Below are 22930 nucleotides of genomic sequence, written 5' to 3'. Positions count from 1 at the left end.
AGCGGAGTTCACACAGTGTCACCTCACTAATATGTTGTGCACACACATTTGCAAAAGAGTTCTGAAACAGTGGTTTATTAAGTTTATTAAGTGAGAAACCTAGTCCCAACAGGGAATCATATAGCGCTCTTAGAAAAAAGTGTTCCGAGACTGTTACCGGAAATGCTCCTCCATGATACTGACAAGAGGGAGATTGAGTTAATAATTAAATCACTAAAGACCAAGAACTCTCATGGATATGACGGGGTATCTAGCAGAATACTGAAGTATTGTTCTATCTATGTTAGCCCAGTACTTAGCCATATCTGTAACTTTTCCTTTAGGAGTGGTTGGTTTCCTGACCGATTAAAGTACTCGGTAGTGAAGCCACTTTATAAAAAGGGAGACAGGGATAATGTTGACAATTTTAGACCTATTTCTATGCCATCGGTGTTTGCTAAAGTTATCGAGAGGGTTGTATATACAAGGTTACTGCAGCATTTAAATTCGCATAATTTGTTGTCAAATGTTCAGTTTGGTTTTAGAAATGGTTTAACAACTGAAAATGCTATACTCTCTTTTCTCTGTGAGGTTTTGGACGGATAAAATAAAAGGTTGCGAACGCTAGGTGTTTTCTTTGATTTAACGAAGGCTTTTGGCTGTGTTGACCACAAAATATTACTGCAGAAGTTGGACCATTATGGAGTAAGGGGAGTAGCTTACAATTGGTTCGCCTCTTACTTTAAGAACAGAAAGCAGAAGGTAATTCTCTGCAATATTGAGAGTGGTAGTGATGTTCAGTCCCAATGGGGCACTGTTAAGTGGGGCGTTCCCCAAGGGTCGGTGCTGGGGCCACTGCTGTTTCTTATTTATATAAATGATATGCCTTCTAGTATTACAGGTGATTCAAAAATATTTCTGTTTGCTGATGATGCCAGCTTGATAGTGAAGGATCTTGTGTGTAATATTGAAACAGTATCAAATAATGTAGTTCATGAAATAAGTTCGTGGCTTGTGGAAAACAATTTGATGCTAAATCACAGTAAGACTCAGTTTTTACAGTTTCTAACTCACAATTCAACAAGAACCGATATTTTGATCAGACAGAATGGGCATATTATAAGTGAGATGGAACAGTTCAAGTTCCTAGGCGTTTGGATAGATAGTAAGCTGTTGTGGAAAGCCCATGTCCAGGATCTTGTTCAGAAATTAAATGTTGCTTTATTTACCATTAGAACAGTATCTGAAATAAGTGACACTTCAACATGAAAAGTAGTCTACTTCGCATATTTTCATATGCTTATGTCGTATGGTATTATTTTTTGGGGTAATTCTTCTGATTCAGAAAGGGTATTTTTGGCTCAAAAACAGGCTGTTGTGAGCTATATGTGGTGTAAGTTCGAGAACCTCTTGTCGACCCCTATTCAATAGTCTGCGAATTCTGACATTGCCCTCACAGTACATATTTTCTTTAATGTCGTTTGTTGTTAGCAATATTAGCCTATTCCCAAGAGTTAGCAGCTTTCACTCAGTTAATACTAGGCAGAAATCCAGTCTGCATGTGGAATGCTCTTCCTTGACTCTTCTGCAGAAAGGAGTGCAGTATTCTGCTGCACCCATTTTCAATAAGCTACCACAAGAACTCAAAAATCTTAGCAGTAGCCCAAACTCTTTTAAGTCTAAACTTTTTCCTCATGGCTCACTACTTCTATTCTGTCGAGGACCTCCTGGAAGAGCTAAAAAATTAAGCAAATTCCAGTGTTACATTGTTGATTTTATTTATTTATACTTATGACTTGTCACCTGAATATGTTTTTTTTTTATATTTTATTTTATCTGTTTCTAATATCATGTTATAATTTCATGTATTGACTCGTTCCATGACCATGGAGACTTCTCCTCAATTTGCTCCCACGGAACTATAAATAAATAAATTAAAAAAAGGAACCGAGTAAAAATAAGGTAAATTGCTTATGAAAAAGCACATCCTTTGGAGCAAAAGTAAACATGTAATGTCTTCATATATGTTATTTCAAAACCCATAACATTACTTATTTTGATATCTATCAAGGACCCCTAAAAATTACATCCTGTCACTGAAAAATCTGTTGTTAATGGAATAATGTAGTAGATGATGAAGTCTTGCATAATAACCATATGGCACTCTGACCCCGGTAGCTGAGTGGTCAGTGCAAGAGAATGTCAATCCTACAGGCCCGGGTTCAATTCCCAGAGGGCCAGAGATTTTCTCCGCTCATGGACTGGGTGTTGTGTTGTCCTAATCATTATTATTTCATCCCTATCAACGCGCAAGTCGCTGAAGTGGCGTCAAATCGAAAGACTTGCCCCTGGCGAATGGTCAACCCCACGGAAGGCCCTAGTCACACAACATTTTACCACATGGCAAAATACTCTTCTCTTCACTTGTTAAGATTGGCCAAAATCTCATTTTGATATCTCAAACTGAGCTGCCTCAGATCAATTTTCTCGAGATTGGTGAAAGATAGACCTTCAAATAAGTCTAAAGAAAAATTCATTGTGTTAGCTAAGTTTCATACACAGCAACACATTATGTAATATGCACCAAATACAAAATCATAGTGGACCTTATTTTTCATTGCAAGCTTTTTCGAATTTTGCACTGTTTCTTACTTACATGCAAATATCACAATAAGTAAGGCCATTAATGAAATGATGGGCACGTCATCATGAAGATGACATTTAAAACTATAAGTAATCCAAAAATGAATTTTTTACTGAATAGTTTTTGTAAAATAGTTTGAGAAAGATTGCACAGTTGCACTTTAGATCCATCATCGCCGAAGGGGTGAAAGGGGGCAAACAAACAAATGAACTCGTCGAGCACTTTATATGAAAACTGGCAACTGTGCATTGGCCACTGTATCCTGCATGGGTTCTATAATGCTGGTGAAGGTACAAGTGTTTTGGAGCACATTGTTGAACATGGGACTCTACAGCAAACAATCCCTGTGTCTTTCCATGTTGACCTAACAACGCCGTCAATTGTGATTGCAGTGGGCATGGGATCATTGAGAGTGGACTGTGGATCTATGTTGTCTTGTTGGATGAATCACTTTCTCTTTATGCCAGGTTGGTGGTCATGTATGGATCTAGATGAACAGCTGCTGAACATGAACCATGCCATAGATGCAGGGCAGTGGGGCCAGTATTGTGCTATGGGGGACATTCACATGGGCTTCCGTGGGACATTTGGTGGTAATGGAAGGCACCGCGAATGCTGTGGACTAAACGAAGATTATTGCAGACCCCTAAGTCCATTCTTTCTTCATGCCTTCCCTAACAGTGATGGCATCTCCAGAAGGATAACTGTTGATATCACATCTTCAGAATTGTGCTGCAGTGATTCGAGGGGCATGACAATGAACTTCCATTTCTGTCTTGGACTGAATGATGCCTTCACATGATCTGAACCTGATTGAACACACCTGGTATGCTGTCAGGCACCAGCTACACACCCACGAACTAATGGCCCATAATTTATGAGAATTGGATGATCTATGCATAGATATCTGGTGTCACATACCTCTGAAAGCCTACCAAGAACTTGTTGAATTCATGCAATATAGACCTGCTGCTGTATAGTATTCCAAAGGTGGAGCAACGTGCTATTAATCAGGTGTCATGTTTTGGCTCATTAGACTATTTCCATGAGTCACCATTACAATGTCAGTTTTTTTTAACTTCATTACTCATTTCACAAAATGCATATGTTCATATTCAGCAATGACACTACCTCAAAATAATCATTCATCACCTACCTACTATTGTGTACAAAGCACACGTTTCTTTTATTTCATTTGATTGTGATTTGTTCAATATCCCATTAGTTCTGTTTCTACACACTGACAAAAAGAAAAAAAAAGTATGATTTATGAATCCTGAAATATTCAAGAACGCAGTGTCATTAACATTCCAGTGTTCAAAACAATGGTAATTTCCTCCTTACAGATAATTTTAGTTCTGAGGGGGATGGGAGGGGTGGGGTGGGGTATTGGAGACCTGCACTCTGTTGTGATCAGTGTCTGGATGAATGTAGTGCAGTACATTTTTCAAGATTTTGTGAGGCACCAGGACTCTTTTCCAACTCGTCCAGTGAAATAGATAGGAATAAGCTTATTAGATGTGTATAACCATAATTTTTTCTAATCATTTATGCAGCAGAGATTGTGATTGTGCACTATTTAAGAACTGAGATGGAAAACAGCATGATATTATTCAGACAACAACTGCTACTATTCTCTAGACTTTGTGGTTTATTGCATAAAAACTACTTTCACATCAATCTCAGCCAGTGCAATGGCTGTTTTCTTTACTTTTTCACAGCTGATAGTATTCATTCACTGCTATATACTTCAGATTTTCCAGAATAGTTATAGCATTGTCTCCGACAAATCACACGTGCTTAAATAAAATTAAAGTTCCCATTTCACTTGTGCCAGCAAGCTCCCCCTGATTAGTCTTCTTGCTGTCCACAATTTGTCAGATACTTGACTTTGTGAATTAATGTGTGCTTTAGAAGTGATTGCTGTACTGTTCACCACCAGTCTGTGGTAATTGGACAACTATAAAACTTTGTCCTTGCTGTGTGTAGGCTCCATCCCCATAATCCATTGATATGATGTATTTAATTCAATATGTGTGTCTTTCATATCATCTAGTATAATTGCAAATGTTTGCTGAATGCATTAAGTATCTGGGATCAATAACTGAGTTTCTACATGGATGCTCTAATACATGATTTTTCTGCTTTGTAATGGGAAGTCAGGCAGTTGTTAGTGGATAGTGTCAGGTGAGTCCTTTAGCATGTGTGATTAGGCATTGTTTTTTTGTTCTATATTATGACATTGCTTCAGAAAACTGAAATTTTGTTAAGTATCTTACTAATGTTAAATTATACAAAGGTTTCAAAAATCATTTCAGGTGGATTGGATATCACAGGATCGCCATTGAAATGTTCATTTGCTGTTGATGAAGAAAGTAAACCATTGCACACTTGTGAAAACTGGCTGGGTGAGGAGGCTGATTATTGTCCACTAGCTCAACAAGAAGCGAGGTACATACTTTCTTGGTTGTACAGTGTAGTAGTTTGTGTAGTACAGTGTGTCTGTTGTACAGTAGCTTCAGGATGCAAGATGCATAGAAAGAACTTTAATTAGCTTCACTTGTCGTTTCTGAATTTGACTCATAAATAGAGCAGGTTGGATAAATTTTACCACCGAATTGACAGGCATTACATTTTCAAAAATGACCAGAAACTGGAGGTAAAATATATTTTTGTAATCAACTTGGAAGAACCGAAATGCAACACTAAAACAAGCACAGTGAGTGGTCTGCTGTATCTACAAATGGTGTTTGCTCATTATTATTCTTTATTATATTATAACTAAGTAATGTGTTAAGGGAGGCATTGTACCACATTCTTAGCTGATGTGATATAGAAGCAAGTGTGTTTGCAATGAAAATAAAACCAGAAAAATTGACAGTGTGGTCATTAAAAAGTTACCTGCCTCATTTCATGCTGAACAAAAGTAATGCACCTATACTATACAGATTATCAAACATTAGGGCAGGGTGTTCAAAGTGTGATACTAGCTTTGTCTGTGGGAAGGATGTGGAACCACAGAAGCTGAAATGCCGAGAGTCCGAGAGATTATTGCTGTGTGGAAGAGAAGCATATATTTGGTTTATTACTAGCAGTCAGCAGCTACATAGGGACTGTAACGCTGATACACACACAACTTTGCTGCATACCTAGGTGTTACAGAGTGAAAATAGAGACGCGTGAGCAGAATATAACATAAAAAAGAATTGTAAGGGATATTTTAAAATTAAGTGTTATGAACTTGGTTGTAGTAAGTATGCAGTGTGCAGGAGGTTAGCAATTACTACGTAATGGTGGATGTAAAGTGTGCTGTTTTGTACTATTTTGTGCTGCGTGAAGGGTATGCTTGTTGGATTTGCCTGGATGCTGGCAAGCCAACTATGCCTGATCTGCCTTCAAAGTGACCTTTCTTTCACAGCTCTACCAATAGTGCAACTGCCATGCAAGACTGGAAAAATGCTTGTCCTGTCCAGTAGTCTCTAATCATAAATGCAATCCATCCTCTGTCACTCACTTCCAGCTATGCTGTATTGTGGTCTTTACACCGAGACAACTTTTCTACTGGACAACTTTTCTACTGGACAACTTTTCTACTGGACAACTTTTCTACTGGACAACTTTTCTACTGGACAACTTTTCTACTGGACAACTTTTCTACTGGACAACTTTTCTACTGGACAACTTTTCTACTGGACAACTTTTCTACTGGACAGCTTTTCTACTGGACAGCTTTTCTACTGGACAGCTTTTCTACTGGACAACTTTTCTACTGGACAGCTTTTCTACTGGACAACTTTTCTACTGGACAACTTTTCTACTGGACAACTTTTCTACTGGACAACTTTTCTACTGGACAACTTTTCTACTGGACAACTTTTCTACTGGACAACTTTTCTACTGGACAACTTTTCTACTGGACAACTTTTCTACTGGACAACTTTTCTACTGGACAACTTTTCTACTGGACAACTTTTCTACTGGACAACTTTTCTACTGGACAACTTTTCTACTGGACAACTTTTCTACTGGACAACTTTTCTACTGGACAACTTTTCTACTGGACAACTTTTCTACTGGACAACTTTTCTACTGGACAACTTTTCTACTGGACAACTTTTCTACTGGACAACTTTTCTACTGGACAACTTTTCTACTGGACAACTTTTCTACTGGACAACTTTTCTACTGGACAACTTTTCTACTGGACAACTTTTCTACTGGACAACTTTTCTACTGGACAACTTTTCTACTGGACAACTTTTCTACTGGACAACTTTTCTACTGGACAACTTTTCTACTGGACAACTTTTCTACTGGACAACTTTTCTACTGGACAACTTTTCTACTGGACAACTTTTCTACTGGACAACTTTTCTACTGGACAACTTTTCTACTGGACAACTTTTCTACTGGACAACTTTTCTACTGGACAACTTTTCTACTGGACAACTTTTCTACTGGACAACTTTTCTACTGGACAACTTTTCTACTGGACAACTTTTCTACTGGACAACTTTTCTACTGGACAACTTTTCTACTGGACAACTTTTCTACTGGACAACTTTTCTACTGGACAACTTTTCTACTGGACAACTTTTCTACTGGACAACTTTTCTACTGGACAACTTTTCTACTGGACAACTTTTCTACTGGACAACTTTTCTACTGGACAACTTTTCTACTGGACAACTTTTCTACTGGACAACTTTTCTACTGGACAACTTTTCTACTGGACAACTTTTCTACTGGACAACTTTTCTACTGGACAACTTTTCTACTGGACAACTTTTCTACTGGACAACTTTTCTACTGGACAACTTTTCTACTGGACAACTTTTCTACTGGACAACTTTTCTACTGGACAACTTTTCTACTGGACAACTTTTCTACTGGACAACTTTTCTACTGGACAACTTTTCTACTGGACAACTTTTCTACTGGACAACTTTTCTACTGGACAACTTTTCTACTGGACAACTTTTCTACTGGACAACTTTTCTACTGGACAACTTTTCTACTGGACAACTTTTCTACTGGACAACTTTTCTACTGGACAACTTTTCTACGGGACAACTTTTCTACGGGACAACTTTTCTACGGGACAACTTTTCTACGGGACAACTTTTCTACGGGACAACTTTTCTACGGGACAACTTTTCTACGGGACAACTTTTCTACCGGACAACTTTTCTACGGGACAACTTTTCTACGGGACAACTTTTCTACCGGACAACTTTTCTACCCGATCTATTACAGAAATATTTAAGAACCCATAGTTATTTCCAGTTTGATTAATAATGGGACAAGATGGATAAAAAAAATGTAAGCTCATTGAGAAATTTCTGTGGAAATTCTGTCTTTCTAATCCTCAAAAAATATTGAATGTATCCCAAGATTTGCTTAAAGATGGAAAGCATGTCTTGTGACAACAGTGACAAAAACAGTGCGTACAACAGAATGCATATATACAAGAAAGCAACCAAGCAAACCATCATTTGGAGTTTGAGGACTAACTTTCAATTTAAGAAAATTTATATTTAATCGTACCCAGTGGTTATTTACGTTAGCATATATCACATCAGCTTTTGAATCGGCAGTATTATATTGACCCCAGGGTTCCTGAGCTGTAGAATGGTGTCGCCAGTCCTCTCTCCCACTAGAGATATTGGCTTCACCAACTGGATCACAAGGATGGTAAAAACCTCTACAAAAAAACCTTCAGTCTCAAGGTGAGCTGCGTGTTGATGAGCTGTATGGCTGTTGAGGTGAAACAGTTTTTAGCAAGCAGCCTCTGGGGAATCTGCTGCACCTCAGTTGTAAAAGGCTTATCTAGGCACACAGGGCTGTGTCTAGGTGGACCTTTATTCCCCCAGCTACTCGTGGGACCAAGATGGAATCCTCAAAATTATCTTCTCTTCCCAGCGGAGAGGGTGGGCTGCTGATAGATACTAACATTCAACCAAACACGAGGGTTCTTGTAGCCAGACCTCCTAACTCAAGAGTTTTTTCCAATGTATTGTCTGTTGTAACAGAACTCGTGCTGGTAATCAGAATGTGTTTTTAATAGTGTAAAAGAAAGAGGATAGCTTCAAGAAAGTGTCACCTTTCTATATTCAAAAAGGCTGAGAGAGCATTGCTGGCACTTAAAATCAGTCAGGCAGTTCCATAATGGGGCACTGTTGGCAGAAAGTTTTAGTTCCCAAGAAGTTAAGAACCTTCAGAAAGCTCAACGCCTTGGGATTACACCATCAAAACTTAGGTACACACCACCTTTAATTACAGCAAAGGTGTTGTGATGTGCAGGGATGTAATGAACATTCCCAAAGGGGAACTGAGATGAGTGAACTCCAGAAGGTACAGTCAATGTGTAAAACATCATGAAGAGGGTGGATGAGGATCTTTTAAAATCCGACTCCTTTAGCCTGACGTTCATGCTACTGAACTTCCTGAGCATAAGGCAGGTTTCCTTCCTTTAAGCATGTGGCCTTATGTCCCCAACCCAATATACTGTTTCAAATAAACCAGTGCTCTGGTCATACTGCTCTTGGGTGTCATAGAGAAGCCACTTGTGGTAAATGTGAGTAGGCAGTCCAGGAGGAGTCATTTGTTCATGTCTTTTGAAGTGTGTGGGGCTCACTCTATTTGGAGTCAGGATTGCAACGTATGTCTTGAAGGATGGAAGATACAAGACCTTACGACTATGAAGTGCATCCCTATGGTGAGCCAAAAAGATGTATAAGGCCATGCTGCCCCCAACATTTGCCACCTCCTTTGCTTTAGTTCCTTAACAGCCATTGCAGAAAGCTGATGTTGCTACACAACAGAGGTTGCTAGTGTTTGTCAATGCACTTGTGCTGCTGCAGTTATTTTGAAGCCTATCCCTCCATCGAGAACTTCAGAAATGGCTGTGGTTGCTAACATTGCACGACTCCCTGCCCCTTCAAAGATTGTCTGGTCCACCATCCAGTGCTGCCACTACTACTCTCGCAGTTGTAGGTCTGAAGCCTCCTCAGACCAAAAAATCAGGGTCGAAGGTGAAAAATCACCCAATGATGGAGATGGAAGTACATAGTCCCACGATGTCTGTATCATCTCACCCTGAGACTGAGCCTCCACCCATTGTGGGCTCCCCTCTGCAGTTGAAAGTCAGGATGAAAGTGCTACTCCCATGATAGATGGTTCCCTTTCTACAGTGGAATATTAAAGGGTTCAGGACACATGAGGAGGAGCTGAAACTCCTAGCACAGGAATACCCCCTGTGCTTGTGTTTGTAGGAAACTCATTTTAAAGCATCTGATGCCCCTGTACTGTCGCACTGTGGCGCTATATGCTCTGTCATGATGATGACCTGATTGGGGAAAGGGCCTAGGTAGAGGTCGCTTTGTTTGTCAATAATTCACACAACTCTTCCGCTTTCCACCTGCTACTGAACTGCAAGCAGTCACAGTTGAAATTCGTGTGTGGTGGAGAATCACTGTTTGCTCGCTGTGTTTACCTCTGCGAGGTCTAGTAGACTCTTGTGGAACAAATCCCCTACCATTTCTCCTACTGGTTGATGTTAGGTCTGTTGGTCGATTTTGGAATAACCGTGCTGGGAGGCACTCCTGAAAATTGGTACTGCCATACATTCTTTGACTCTCAAGCGGGTGGGCCCATGTATAAAGTGTGCCAATCACAAATAACAGTGCCTTGTGTCATTCTGTTGTTTTACAATTGCAAGCCCATACCTATTCCTTCATTATTGTTTCAGTTAACACTGTGATAAGTTGTGTTGTCATACATCCAGGTGAGCAGCAGTAATATAAAATAAATAGCAAGTTAGATGAGAAAACATTTATGATCCGTGCATGAAAATTCCCCACGTTCTGAGCTGGCAGCACAATCACACAATGAGGCAGTTGTCTAAGAGATAGTAATCGAACAGGCATTTGGCTGGGATCTGATGCAGCAGCGCTGTTTAATGCTTTGAGTGGGTCGATACTGTGTGGTAACACTCTACATGGCAGCAGAGTGATGAAAGTTATTTTATTGTTGTTTAATAAAGCAGTGATTCAACTCATATAAGTTCATTTTATTGTTGTTTAATTAAACTAAGAGTAAACTGTGATTTTGCTCATACATGTTTAACATGGTACCATAGACAACTATTCTTTACATGTGTACAAAGTATGCCACATGCCCGCTCTTGTTAAAATCGACACAACCACTCAAGGGTTAAAAAAGCTGCTAATATATATCCATAGCATGTAATCACAGTAAGTTTGCTTATGAAGAATGACTTGGTTTCTTTTACTAAATTCATACAGTATCCTGTGATGTATACATTTACATCACTATGCAGCCTTTCACATCTAAGTGCTTCGCACAGGGTTTGCAGAACAATTTTCAGACTATTCCTCGACTGTTCCACTCTCTAATAAAACATAGGAAGAATGAATATGTAAATGTTTCCATGTGATGGTCATTTCTCCCTTTGTAGGTGTGAGTTGACAACATTTCTTCATATTTGGAGGAGAAAAATTGGGTGACTGGAATCTTTTTGAATAATTGTAAAAGACTTACAGAACAACTTGGAATCTCAATTGACTCAGGGACCAGCCTTTGCTCTAACAGCAGGAGAGCACATAGTCTGTTTTTCATTATATTACTGGCTTCTAGCTAGAAGTGATGTACTTATTTAATTTTGTCTGTGTGCTTTTGTAGTTCGATTCTTATACACTGAAGTGCCAAAGAAACTGGTATAGGCATGCGTATTCAAATACAGAGATATGTAAACAGCAGAATACAGTGCTGCAGTCAACACCACCTATATAAGACAACAAGTGTCTGGTGCAGTTGTTAGATCGGTTGCTGCTGCTACAGTGAAAGATTATCAAGATTTAAATGAGTTTGAGAGTGGTTTTATAGTTGGTGTACAAGCAATGGGATACAGATTCTCCGATGTAACGATGAAGTGGGGATTTTCCTATATGACCATTTCACGAGTGTACCATGAGTATTAGGAATCTGGCAAAACATCAAATCTCCAATATTGCTGTGGCCGAAAAAAGATCCTCCAAGAATGGAACCAACAGCAATTGAAGAGAACTGTCCAATGTGACACAAGTGCAACCCTTCCACAAATTGCTATAGAATTAAATGCCGGGCCATCAAAAAGTGTCAGCATGTGAACCATTCAACAAAACATCATCAGTATGGGTGTTTGGAGCCAAAGACCCACTCGTGTACCCTTGACGACTGCACGACACAAAGTTTTAGGCCTCTCCTGGGCCCATCAGCATGAGAACTGCTGATGACTGGAAACATATTGCGTGGTCGAACGAGTCTCATTTCAAATTGTATTGAGTGGATGTATGTTTATGTGTATGGGTATGGAGACACAACCTCATGAATCCATGGACCCTGCATGTCAGCAGGGGACTGTTCAAGCTGGTGGGGCATGTGCAATTGGAGCGATATGGGATTCACGGTGTCAATTCCCTCCAGTACTACTTCAGACACTAGTCAAGTTCATGCTATGTCATGCTGTGGCACATCTGCATGCTAGTGGGGGTTCTGCACAATATTGGGCAGATGTACCAGTTTCTTTGGCTCTCCATTGTATTTCTCACGTGTTAGTGTAGTGAAGATTTACACCATCTCTAGTATGGAAAGAGGCTGAATGCTGTGTTCAAATGTGAGCTATGTAGGTGACCCTTCACTCATAGCTCCAGACTGTGCTGGCTTTGTCTCACAGCTTGAGCTGTTGCCAAGGGGCATCACAGTGGGGGACTCGATGTGTGGACCCAAGGGATTATTGGTAGCTGAGACTCCAATATAGATGTGTATTGGAACCTGTTAGGCATATGGCTACCAAGAAGGGGAAGCAGCTTCATGTGCACTCTGTGTATATATCAGGGGGAGTCATCCCAGATGTGGCACTGGCCCTTCTGGAGGCCATGAAAAGCATGGGGTACAGCCAATTGAAGTTGTCTCTCAAGTTGGTACTAACATCTGTCTTTTGGCTCAGAAGTCTCTCAAGTTTCTGGTGGCTGTCTGAAATGGTGAAGACATACTGTCTTGCTCTCAAGATGAAGATGGAGCTCACCATCTGTCTCACAGTTGACAGGACCAACTGTTAACATTTGGTACAGAGTCGAATGGAAAGTCTAAATCAGAGACTCAGATTCGAGGCTGTGACCATACAGCCTGCAGATTCCTTGACTTGTACCACATGATAGAGGTATGGTGGGATCCACTTAGTAGATCAGTGGTGCATTACACAAAGGAGCCAGCTACACAAGAAGTGGGTCTTTGTGGAGTGGACTGGACATTTTTTAGTTTAGAGAGTCTAGGAAAAATAAAAACAGATGTTCAGTCTCAAAAGGTGCAGGTCAAACATAAGAAGAGGGTACACCTGGAAAACATCAGTATTATATCTGTAAATTGTTTTAGCTATGTTGTGAAAGAACCAGAGCTGCAAGTATCAAGAGAAAGCGTTGAAGCAGGCATTAAAAGCTGGCTAATGCTAGAGATAAGTCCAACTAAAGTTTTTAATGAGTACCTAATGCAATTCACAAAGCAGAGATTAAAATCATTGGTGGTGGCCTATTTGTTGCTGTTAGTAGTTTATCTTACTTAGAAGAATGTTCCTGGAGCCTCTCTGCAGCAATCCTGGATGTGTGGGGTGTCACATTGTCCTGCTGGAATTGCCCAAGTCCGTCAGAATGCGCAATGCACATGAATGGATGCAGGTGATTTTGTCACACTTAACAATTCTCTTCAGTCGTTGTTGGTCCTGTTCTTGCAGGATCTTTTTCCGGCCGCAGCGTTGTAAGAGATTTGATGTTTTACCATATCCTGATATTCAGGGTACACTCGTGAAATGATCGTACGGGAAAAATCCCCATTTCATCGCTACCTCGCAGATTGTGTCCCATCGCTCGTGTGCGGACTATAACACCACTTTCCAGCTCGCCTAATTCTTGATAACCTACCATTGTAGCAGCAGTAACTGATCTAACAACTGTGCTAGACACTTGTTGTCTTGTATAGGCGTTGCTGACTGCAGTGCCATATTCTATCTGTTTGCACCTATCTGTATTTCAATATGCCTGCCTATGGCAGTTTCTTTGGTGCTCCAGTGTACTCTAATTTGTCATCTAGTAAAGTCAAGAGGAGATAAATATGGATTGCAAAATGATTTATTTATTTATTCTCCATGGACAAATACAAGGATTTGTTTTGGGTAGTTTACATATTGATCATTTCCCCTTAAAACATTGTGGGAAAAAATTATATAAAATAGGTCTAACAGATAAAAAAATTATGTTGCGATTTTTTTTGTACATGTAAATACTATTTATACAAATGGAAGTATTCTATCCCTCTGAGAGGAATTCCTTAATACTATAAAACACTTATTGCTGAGGAACTCCTTCAAGGCGATTTCAAGGCAGCTTCCACTTAAGCTTTTTAATTTTTTTGGAAGTTTGTTATAAAATTTGATCCCCACGTAATAGGGACTCTTGTCTGCACGTTTTGTATTATTTCTTTCCTGGTGATAATCATTGTCCCTCCTAGTATTGTACATGTGCATTTCTCTATTTAGATGATTGTACTGCTTGTATTTTAGCATCACCTGAACAGTTTTATAAATATATAGTGATGGGAGTGTTAGTAGTTTCTTAATTTTAAAAATTTCTTTGCAAGACTCATTATATCTAAGCTTACACATGATCCTAACTGCCTTTTTTTGAAGGATGAATACCCTATTTACATGCTTGGCAGCAGCACATCCCCATACTTCAATTCCATATGTGAGGTACGGATACGCTAAACCATAGTAGATTATACTCATTTGATCATATTTAAGAAACTGACATTATCCACATTGCATAAACTGATTTGCTAAGTTTTTGGCATAAGAAATAGATACGATGCTCTCAAGAGAGATGCTGATCTAACATTACGCCAAGGAAGTTTTATCTTTCAATTTTATTTCTGAACCATTATCAGACACAACACTCCATTGCATTTCATCTTGTTCGTGGTGTATTTGTAATTCCATTAGATTTGTTTTATTGATGATGTTTAAGCGTAAGTCATTGTTTTGGAAGTAGTTCTTCAATCCAAATAAGATGTCAGAACAATTTTTGGCCAAATCATTCTCATTGGTTCCCCAGTTAACAGCGGTTGTGTCATCCGTATAGTTAAGTGTCTTGCTGTTGTGTTCTGTGGGCAGATCATTAACATATCGTATGACCAATAAAGGACCCAAAACTGACCCTTGGTGCACACTATACTTTACTATGGCTGGACTGGAGCTGTGCTTCTTAATAACATTGCCCACTTTGTGTGTGACTTGTGTGACCTCATATCTGTCTCGTAAGTATGACTGTATGAGACTTTTGGCTATTCCTCTAATACCATAAGTTTCCATTTTCTCAAGTAGCAGCTCATGAGATACCGTGTTGAATGCATGCGATAAATCTAGGAACAAACATGCCTCCCTTTCTTTTTCATCTAATTTCATAAGTATTGTATGTACTACATCACATATGGCAGATGATGTTGAATAGCCTTTCCTAAAACCATGTTGGGTTTCTTGTAGCACTTTCTCTTTGACAAGGAAGTTTCTCTAACCATAGTGAAATAATCTTTTCTAATACTTTGCTTAGGATTGGAATTAAGCTAATGGGTCGGTAGTTTTCGACTTTGTCGATACTACCTTTTTTGTGCAATGGCTTGACTATTGTATATCTTAATTCAGATGGAAACACACCTTTATTCAAACTTTCATTGAAGAGGTGGACCAGAACAGGTATGAGTGAATGTTTGCATCGTTTTAATGTAATGGAGGAGATTTCACCCCATCCCCTAGAGAATTTGTTATGCATTTTATTTATTATTCCCTCTACTTCAGTTGTATCTGTTTCATACATAAACACTGATTTTTGTACCTGGTAAGGAGTTCTGTAGTCATCAGTGTCAGAGGTCACGCACATGTTACCTGAATTTATAAAGTGGGTATTAAAAACATTGCTGATCAAATATGGATCTGAAATATTTACATTATCAGTTGTTAGTTGGATATTGTTGACACTAGGGTTTGGTTTTCTGCTGATTCTCTCATTTACACAGTTCCAGAATGATTTGCTTATGTTATTCGAGGTAGCAATTTTTTGCTGTATAGTTTCCTTTGTGTATACATTCAGTGCTTGTTTATAGGCTTTTCGACATGTGTGGTAGTTGTCTCTAGTTGATGTGTCCTGGAACTCTTCATATATTTGCCAAGTAATAAACATTTTCTTCTTCAGCTGTTTTACTTCTGAAGGAAGTCTTATGCGGTTTTGAGTATATTTCTTTTTTAAAGTAACTGGACATGTTACTTTAAAATGGGCAAAGAAAGTGTTATAAAAGTTACTCCATTTGTCTGCAACATTTTCTGTACAATATATGTCATTTCATGTCTCAAACTGCAGTGCGGAGCCCAACTTCTCTAAACATTTTTCATTTGTACATCTTATTTCAATTGTCTCATATGTACTTTGTGAATCATACATATTCAGTATTTCCATTGTCTGGCAAAGATGTGTACACTAAATGGTTATGATAGCTTGTGGTATTTTCTTCATTCTGCAGTAAAGAATTTAGTGAAAGTCTTCCCACTTATCATACTCTCACAATTATTTTAGATTGGATCAGCTAAACAATCACATTTTGTGGTGGAATATAAATTTATGTTGAATCTACATTTTTTTGATTTTTTCGGCCTTATGGGAATTGTGAACATTGAATATGAATAATTATTTTGGTATTGTTAATCATTTATTTTGAATCTCATTAACACTAAATGAAACTGTGTGCGCTGCTAATGCCATTATAAAGCTAACCAGAATTTGATATTTCAGGCTACTGTTGCGCAAGTACACAAAAAATTATTGCAAAGATCACGTGGATCGTCCCGAATTGTGGGTGCTGACAAAGGGTAACCCTGTGTTGCATGCTGTGGAGTTGGTACAAGGCTGGTGGTCACGAACACTAGTAACTCAGTGTGGATCCAAATACCTAATTGATGTAGATGTTTCATCACTTGTAAATAAGCATACCTCTATTGCACGGATGCCAGATGTCAAGGTCAGTTTAAGGAGAAATAAACCTATGTTCAATTTTTGTTGTAATGTGTAACTGAGTTTTCTTTTGATGCTAGTCAGTTGTCAGGATGAGCATTACTGCAAAGGGCATTTGATTCTAAAGCATTATGTCAGAGTGAGAAACACTAAATAAATTACTTTTTCTCTCTTAACAACATGTGGACAGGGTGGGTTCTTCCTTGGCTCTGGTATGAGGTAGAACAAAACAGCATTTTTACATAAGTAACTTTTATTGAAAGATTCGTACAATGGCTTCCTTACTGGATTGTTCTGGCTGGGAGAGCGGCAGCTGTGTCATTTACAAAGCCTTCTGCTGCGGCAGCGGCGGCGTCTGATTACGTCTGGCGGTGTGTATCTCGTGTTGCCGTCTCGCCCAGTTGACTGGAGACGCGCGTCGTGCTGTGGCCCGTTTAATTATTGAGAACGAAGTCTTGAATCGGGTGGTGATACCTTGGATGTGGCGTCCCAGTGTTTCTCTTCTCTAAGCGGCCGCGTGTGTCAGTGTTGTGCGTCGGCCAGCGGAGCGGCGAGGCGAGGGAAGGCCAGTGTCCAGGACTCGAACAACGCACTCCAGCTTGCGGTCTTCGGCTGTCAGATCTTCATTACCAGCTCACAGGTGACTGCTGATGTGAGGCCGTCTCCTTTCCATCCTCACAAGTCACCTGGGTACGTAAAAATCAGTCTTCAAACACCTTTTAACTTCTGTCTTCTGGCGGTGAGGCTGCTGCTTGCTATTCCATTACAGCGGCGGACTTGGTGCTTGTGTGTGCGATGTAGTCTCTTCCTGCATGACGGTCTTCAGCACCGACTGAACTGTACTGAAACTGAAAACTACTGTCGGGCCCACTGCGTCTCGTGTATTTATTTACTTCAGTTCACTGCAGGTGAAAGACTTCACGATCATTGCCTCTTCTGTCATGTTGAAAAGCTTCTCGAAGAATCTTCCTAACGTCGGTCATTGGCTCTTGGAATGTAGGCGAGGGCCTTTGATCACGTGACAATTGAGAAACACGTAAGTCGATCGGGCGATGCCCTGATGGCTGAATCGACAGCGTCCGCTTATGTGGGGAGGGTGATGGCTTCTCCTGAACGTACTGACTCCACGGTCATTGCCTCTTCTGCTCTGCCCACTGTTTGCCAGTGTGAATTCTTCTAAACTAAGTTTTCCTTTATTTTCTAATTTCTACTTCACTTTACATTGATTTCTACTTCACTTCACATGTTAGTTTAAAGCAGATCTTGATCAGATGCACTGGAAATTGTAGGGGGACAGAAAAATTAACCATACATATACATTTTTTTGTTAGTCGTAGGAGGATGTAATACAAAGGCTCATTGTTTTCTTTCTTGTTTATGTCTCTCTTGACCATTCAATGCCTCAACTATATGGTGAGTGCTTACCTTTCCATTATTTGCATTCCACCGAGGACTTCTGATATCCTTTTAAAGTGGGTATTCATCATTTCTGGTTTCTGTTCTTGAAATACCTGAATTCAAGTAGCAACTGTTTAATCTCTCTTTCTGTGTAGAAAAACACAACAATGCCTATCTTGTTTTCAAAATTTGATGTGTTGTCCCAAAACTATGAAGAAAAGCTTTATCGGTCTTCTCCAGTCCCTTGTGCAACCTCTGTTCGTGTGCCTTTCCCCCTCCCCATGTCAGAGCTTGTACTGAGTCTATTGACAGTGTCATTGAAGAATGTTGAGTGTAGATCATCCTTGTTTTTTCTCGCATCCATGAACTTCCTTACTTTCTAAAACATGCGGCAGTAAATATCACTGAAAAGCCATACATATTTCTTTGTGCTGCCTATTACCCTGTGTTAATTGTAGCTCACTTCACGTACAAAATGTAACGTTATTGCAGTGAGTTAATAAATGAGACTTTTTACAATTTGAAATTTACCAAATTTGCTCATTGATCTAAATGAGAAATCTTTTCATTGGAATTGAGTTTAGGATGGTCAGAGAACGAAACTATAGAAGCACCACTTTAGGCTAATTTTTGCACAGGCTGGCAGATGAATTCTAACAATAAAAGAAACTACAGATAAAGCATACAGCCATAAAATAAGACATTCTAGAGGAGTCAAAGGAACCTCTGTGAGAGAAATACATGAGACTGAAAACAAGGTTGTGTGATTGGCATGCAATGAAAAATTTTGAACTGTGATTTTACTGATTAAATATGACATTCTTGCTTAGAAATTCCAACTGTCAGACACAGATCGATTCACATGGGTGAAAGGCAGATTTAGATAAATTTGTCATTGTTGAGCTTTTCCAATTTCTCACGATTACTTTTAACATATAGAAGCTAATGTTAGTGCATTGTAAATTCTTATGGTGCTGATCTTTTACCCTTATGTGCAAACTTGTAAGCTATTGTCATACCAAAATTATAGTTTGCCACTGCAGGGAATTCATTAATGTGTATTTAGAGAAAAGCAAAACAATTAGAAGCGCAGAAACCTCTTGATTCCTTGCTTCTTAAACATCAAATTGTTGGATCTAAAACTGTCAAGATTCTCTTCAGTTGGCATCAAAATACAGATTTTTAATGATTTATTGCATTTGTTACAGCCAAAGTGTCATGTTGTTGCTACCTGTGATGTAAACACAAATATGAACTCAATCCACGAGAACAGTGAGAACACAAGTGTTACAGTGAAATTAAAGTGGAACCAGCCAGTGAAGAAACCACCTCATGATACAACAGCTGTCATTGTGAGTGTTGTATTCATAATTTTTTTAAAAATAGAACTCCATTAGCAGTGGAATTATGTATGACACGTCATTATGCCCCACTCTAAAAACTGTTAGTTATGTTATTGTGCTGCAGATATAAAATATGTAATGCAGTTGTAAAGTGTGATGCAGGTAGACAGAAATTGGGAAAATAAATGAAACGTGATGTGGTATAAATAAATATGAAATTGAAATGTATAGATACAGGAAAGTGATTAAGGAGAATGTTTAGACATGTTATACATGTATTTATTTATTTATTGGTCCTGTGAATCTAGGACTGTACAGTGTACAAAACATATTGGACCATTCATTAATTGCAATATACATTCCTTGATTTTTTCTCATTTTTTTCAGACACCATGTCAAAGAAAGATAAAATTATACAATATTTTTCTTACACTAAACATTTAAAAAAAACTGTTAATTGGTGAGGCAGTTTTGTTTTTCTAGGTGTTCCCTTACTGTATAGAAGCAGTGCTCAACCAAGTAATCCTTCACAGTTGATTTGAACTTGTTTAAGTCCATTATTATTTTTGTGGATTTGGGTAGTGTATTGTACAATTTGATGGCAGGGTGGAGTACCTCTCTGTAGTAGTGCTGTGTTCGTCTGTTGTACATGTACATTATTTATGTGTGGTAGCTATGTACAGATTCACTATGGGTGATGCTTGGACTGCTACTGTTTAGTTTTTCTTGTATAATAATTACATGTTCGAGTATATAAATGCATGGAAATGGTAGTATTTTATTTTTCCTAAATATGGTTTGCCTGATCTCAGGGCCAATCCTTCCATTAATCTAACAATATTTTTCTGCAATCTAAATGATTTCTGACTAACTCCACAATTTCCTCAAAACAGCACACCATATTTCAATATTGAATGAATGCAAGCAAAATATATGGTCCTGAGATTATCATAAGGTATACAGTTTATTACTCTAATTACAAAACACGTTTTGCTCAGTTTTTTGTTCACATAGTCCACATGTGTATCCCATTTCGTGTGTTGTTGAATCCATTTACTGAGAAATTTTGTACTCCCTCTGTTTTTCAATTTTTTTTGTCCACTTACTCCTACAGGAGGATTAGTGGGTGTCCTTTCTGGGTAGTGAAAATATCCATTGCAGCAGTTTTTTTCCAGATTTATAATCAAACTGTCTTCATCAAAGTACTGTAATATCTTATCTGTGAAGATCTTAATGTCATTTTCAAAGTTTTCTTGGCTACTTCCTGTAATTAAGATGCTGATGTCACCTGCAAATTGATACGGCTTACTGTTTTTGCTGTTTATATGTAAATGGTACTACGAACGGCTGAAAGCAAGGGGAAACTATGGCTGTAATTTTTCCTAAGGGCATGCAGCTTTACTGTACGGATAAATAATGATGGCGTCCTCTTGGGTAAAATACTCCGGAAGTAAAATAGTCCCCCATTCGGATGTCCGGCGGGGACTACTCAGGAGGACATCGTTATCAGGAGAAAGAAAATTGGCATTCTACGGATCGGAGCGTGGAATGTCAGATCCCTTAACCGGGCAGGTAGGTTCGAAAATTTAAAAAGGGAAATGGATAGGTTAAAGTTACATATAGTGGGAATTAGTGAAGTTCGGTGGCAGGAGGAACAAGACTTTTGGTCAGGCGAATACAGGGTTGTAAATACAAAGTCAAATAGGGGTAATGCAGGAGTAGGTTTAAAAATGAATAAAAAAAATAGGAATGTGGGTAAGCTACTACAAATAGCGTAGTGAATGCATTATTGTGGCCAAGATAGACACGAAGTCCACGCCTACTACAATAGTACAAGTTTATATGCCAACTAGCTCTGCAGATGACGAAGAAATTGAAGAAATGTATGATGAAATAAAAGAAATTATTCAGGTAGTGAAGGGAACGAAAATTTATTAGTGATGGGTGACTGGAATTCGATAGTAGGAAAAGGAAGAGAAGGAAACGTAGTAGGTGAATATGGATTGGGGGTAAGAAATGAAAGAGGAAGCTGCCTGGTAGAATTTTGCACAGAGCACAACTTAATCATAGCTAACATTTGGTTCAAGAATCATAAAAGAAGGTTGTACACATGGAAGAACCCTGGAGATACTAGAAGGTTTCAGATAGATTATATAATGGTGAGACAGAGATTTAGGAATCAGATTTTAAATTGTAAGACATTTCCAGGGGCAATGTGGACTGACCACAATCTATTGGTTATGAACTGTAGATTAAAACTGAAAAAACTGCAAAAAGGTGGCAATTTAAGGTGATGGGACCTGGATAAATTGAAAGAACCAGAGGTTGTACAGAGTTTCAGGGAGAGCATAAGGGACCAATTGACAAGAATGGGGGAAAGAAATACAGTAGAAGAAGAATGGGTAGCTTTGAGGGATGAAGTAGTGAAGGCAGCAGAGGATCAAGTACGTAAAAAGACGAGGGCTAGTAGAAAGAAATCATTGGGTGACAAAATAAATATTGAATTAAATTGACGAAAGGAGAAAATACCAAAATGCAGTAAATGAAGCAGGCAAAAAGGAATATAAACGTCTCAAAAATGAGATCGACAGGAAGTGCAAAACGTCTAAGCAGGGATGGCTGGAGGTCAAATGTAAGGATGTAGAGGCTTATCTCACTAGGGGTAAGATAGATACTGCCTACAGGAAAATTAAAAAGACCTTTGAAGAAAAGAGAACCACTTGCATGAATATCAAGAGCTCAGATGGAAACCCAGTTCTAAGCAAAGAAGGGAAAGCAGAAAGGTGGAAGGAGTATATAGTGTGTCTATACAAGGGTGATGTACTTGAGGACAATATTATGGAAATGGAAGAGGATGTAGATGAAGGTGAAATGGGAGATATGATGCTGCATGAAGAGTTTGACAGAGCACTGAAAGATCTGAGTCGAAACAAGGCCCCGAGAGTAGACAACATTCCATTAGAACTACTGACGGCCTTGGGAGACCCAGTCCTGGCAAAAGTCTACCATCTGGTGAGCAAAATGTATGAGACAGGTGAAATACCCTCAGACTTCAAGAAGAATATAATAATTCCAATCCCAAAGAAAGCAGGTGTTGACAGATGTGAAAATTACCGAACTATCAGTTTAATAAGTCACGGCTGCAAAATACTAACACGAATTCTTTACAGACGAATGGAAGAACTGGTAGAAGCCGACCTTGGGGAAGATCAGTTTGGATTCCGCAGAAATATTGGAACACGGGAGGCAATACTGACCCTACGACTTATCTTAGAAACTAGATTAAGAAAAGGCAAACCTACGTTTCTAGCATTTGTACACTTAGAGAAAGCTTTTGACAATGTTGACTGGAATACTCTCTTTCAAATTCTGAAGGTGGCAGGGGTAAAATACAGGGAGCAAAAGGCTATTTACAATTTGTACAGAAACAAGATGGCAGTTATAAGAGTCGAGGG

At 39.0% G+C, this 22930-nt stretch overlaps 1 protein-coding gene across 2 annotated transcripts in view; it reads left to right on the top strand.

Annotated features, from left to right (window-relative positions):
- Positions 1 to 22930, top strand: part of LOC124619558 — a 128118-nt gene that overhangs the window by 40935 nt on the left and 64253 nt on the right. For both annotated transcript variants that reach the window (XM_047146041.1, XM_047146040.1), the window contains exons 3-5: positions 4942 to 5074; positions 16516 to 16741; positions 19341 to 19484. In XM_047146041.1, the coding sequence (XP_047001997.1) occupies positions 4942 to 5074; positions 16516 to 16741; positions 19341 to 19484 (503 nt within the window). The remainder of the gene's footprint in view (positions 1 to 4941; positions 5075 to 16515; positions 16742 to 19340; positions 19485 to 22930) is intronic.

Source organism: Schistocerca americana, chromosome 6, assembly GCF_021461395.2.
Source record: "Schistocerca americana isolate TAMUIC-IGC-003095 chromosome 6, iqSchAmer2.1, whole genome shotgun sequence".
NCBI classification, from domain to species: domain Eukaryota; kingdom Metazoa; phylum Arthropoda; class Insecta; order Orthoptera; family Acrididae; genus Schistocerca; species Schistocerca americana.
The sequence above is the reverse complement of the archived record's forward strand: the minus strand, read 5'-3'. Positions and strand labels throughout refer to the sequence as shown.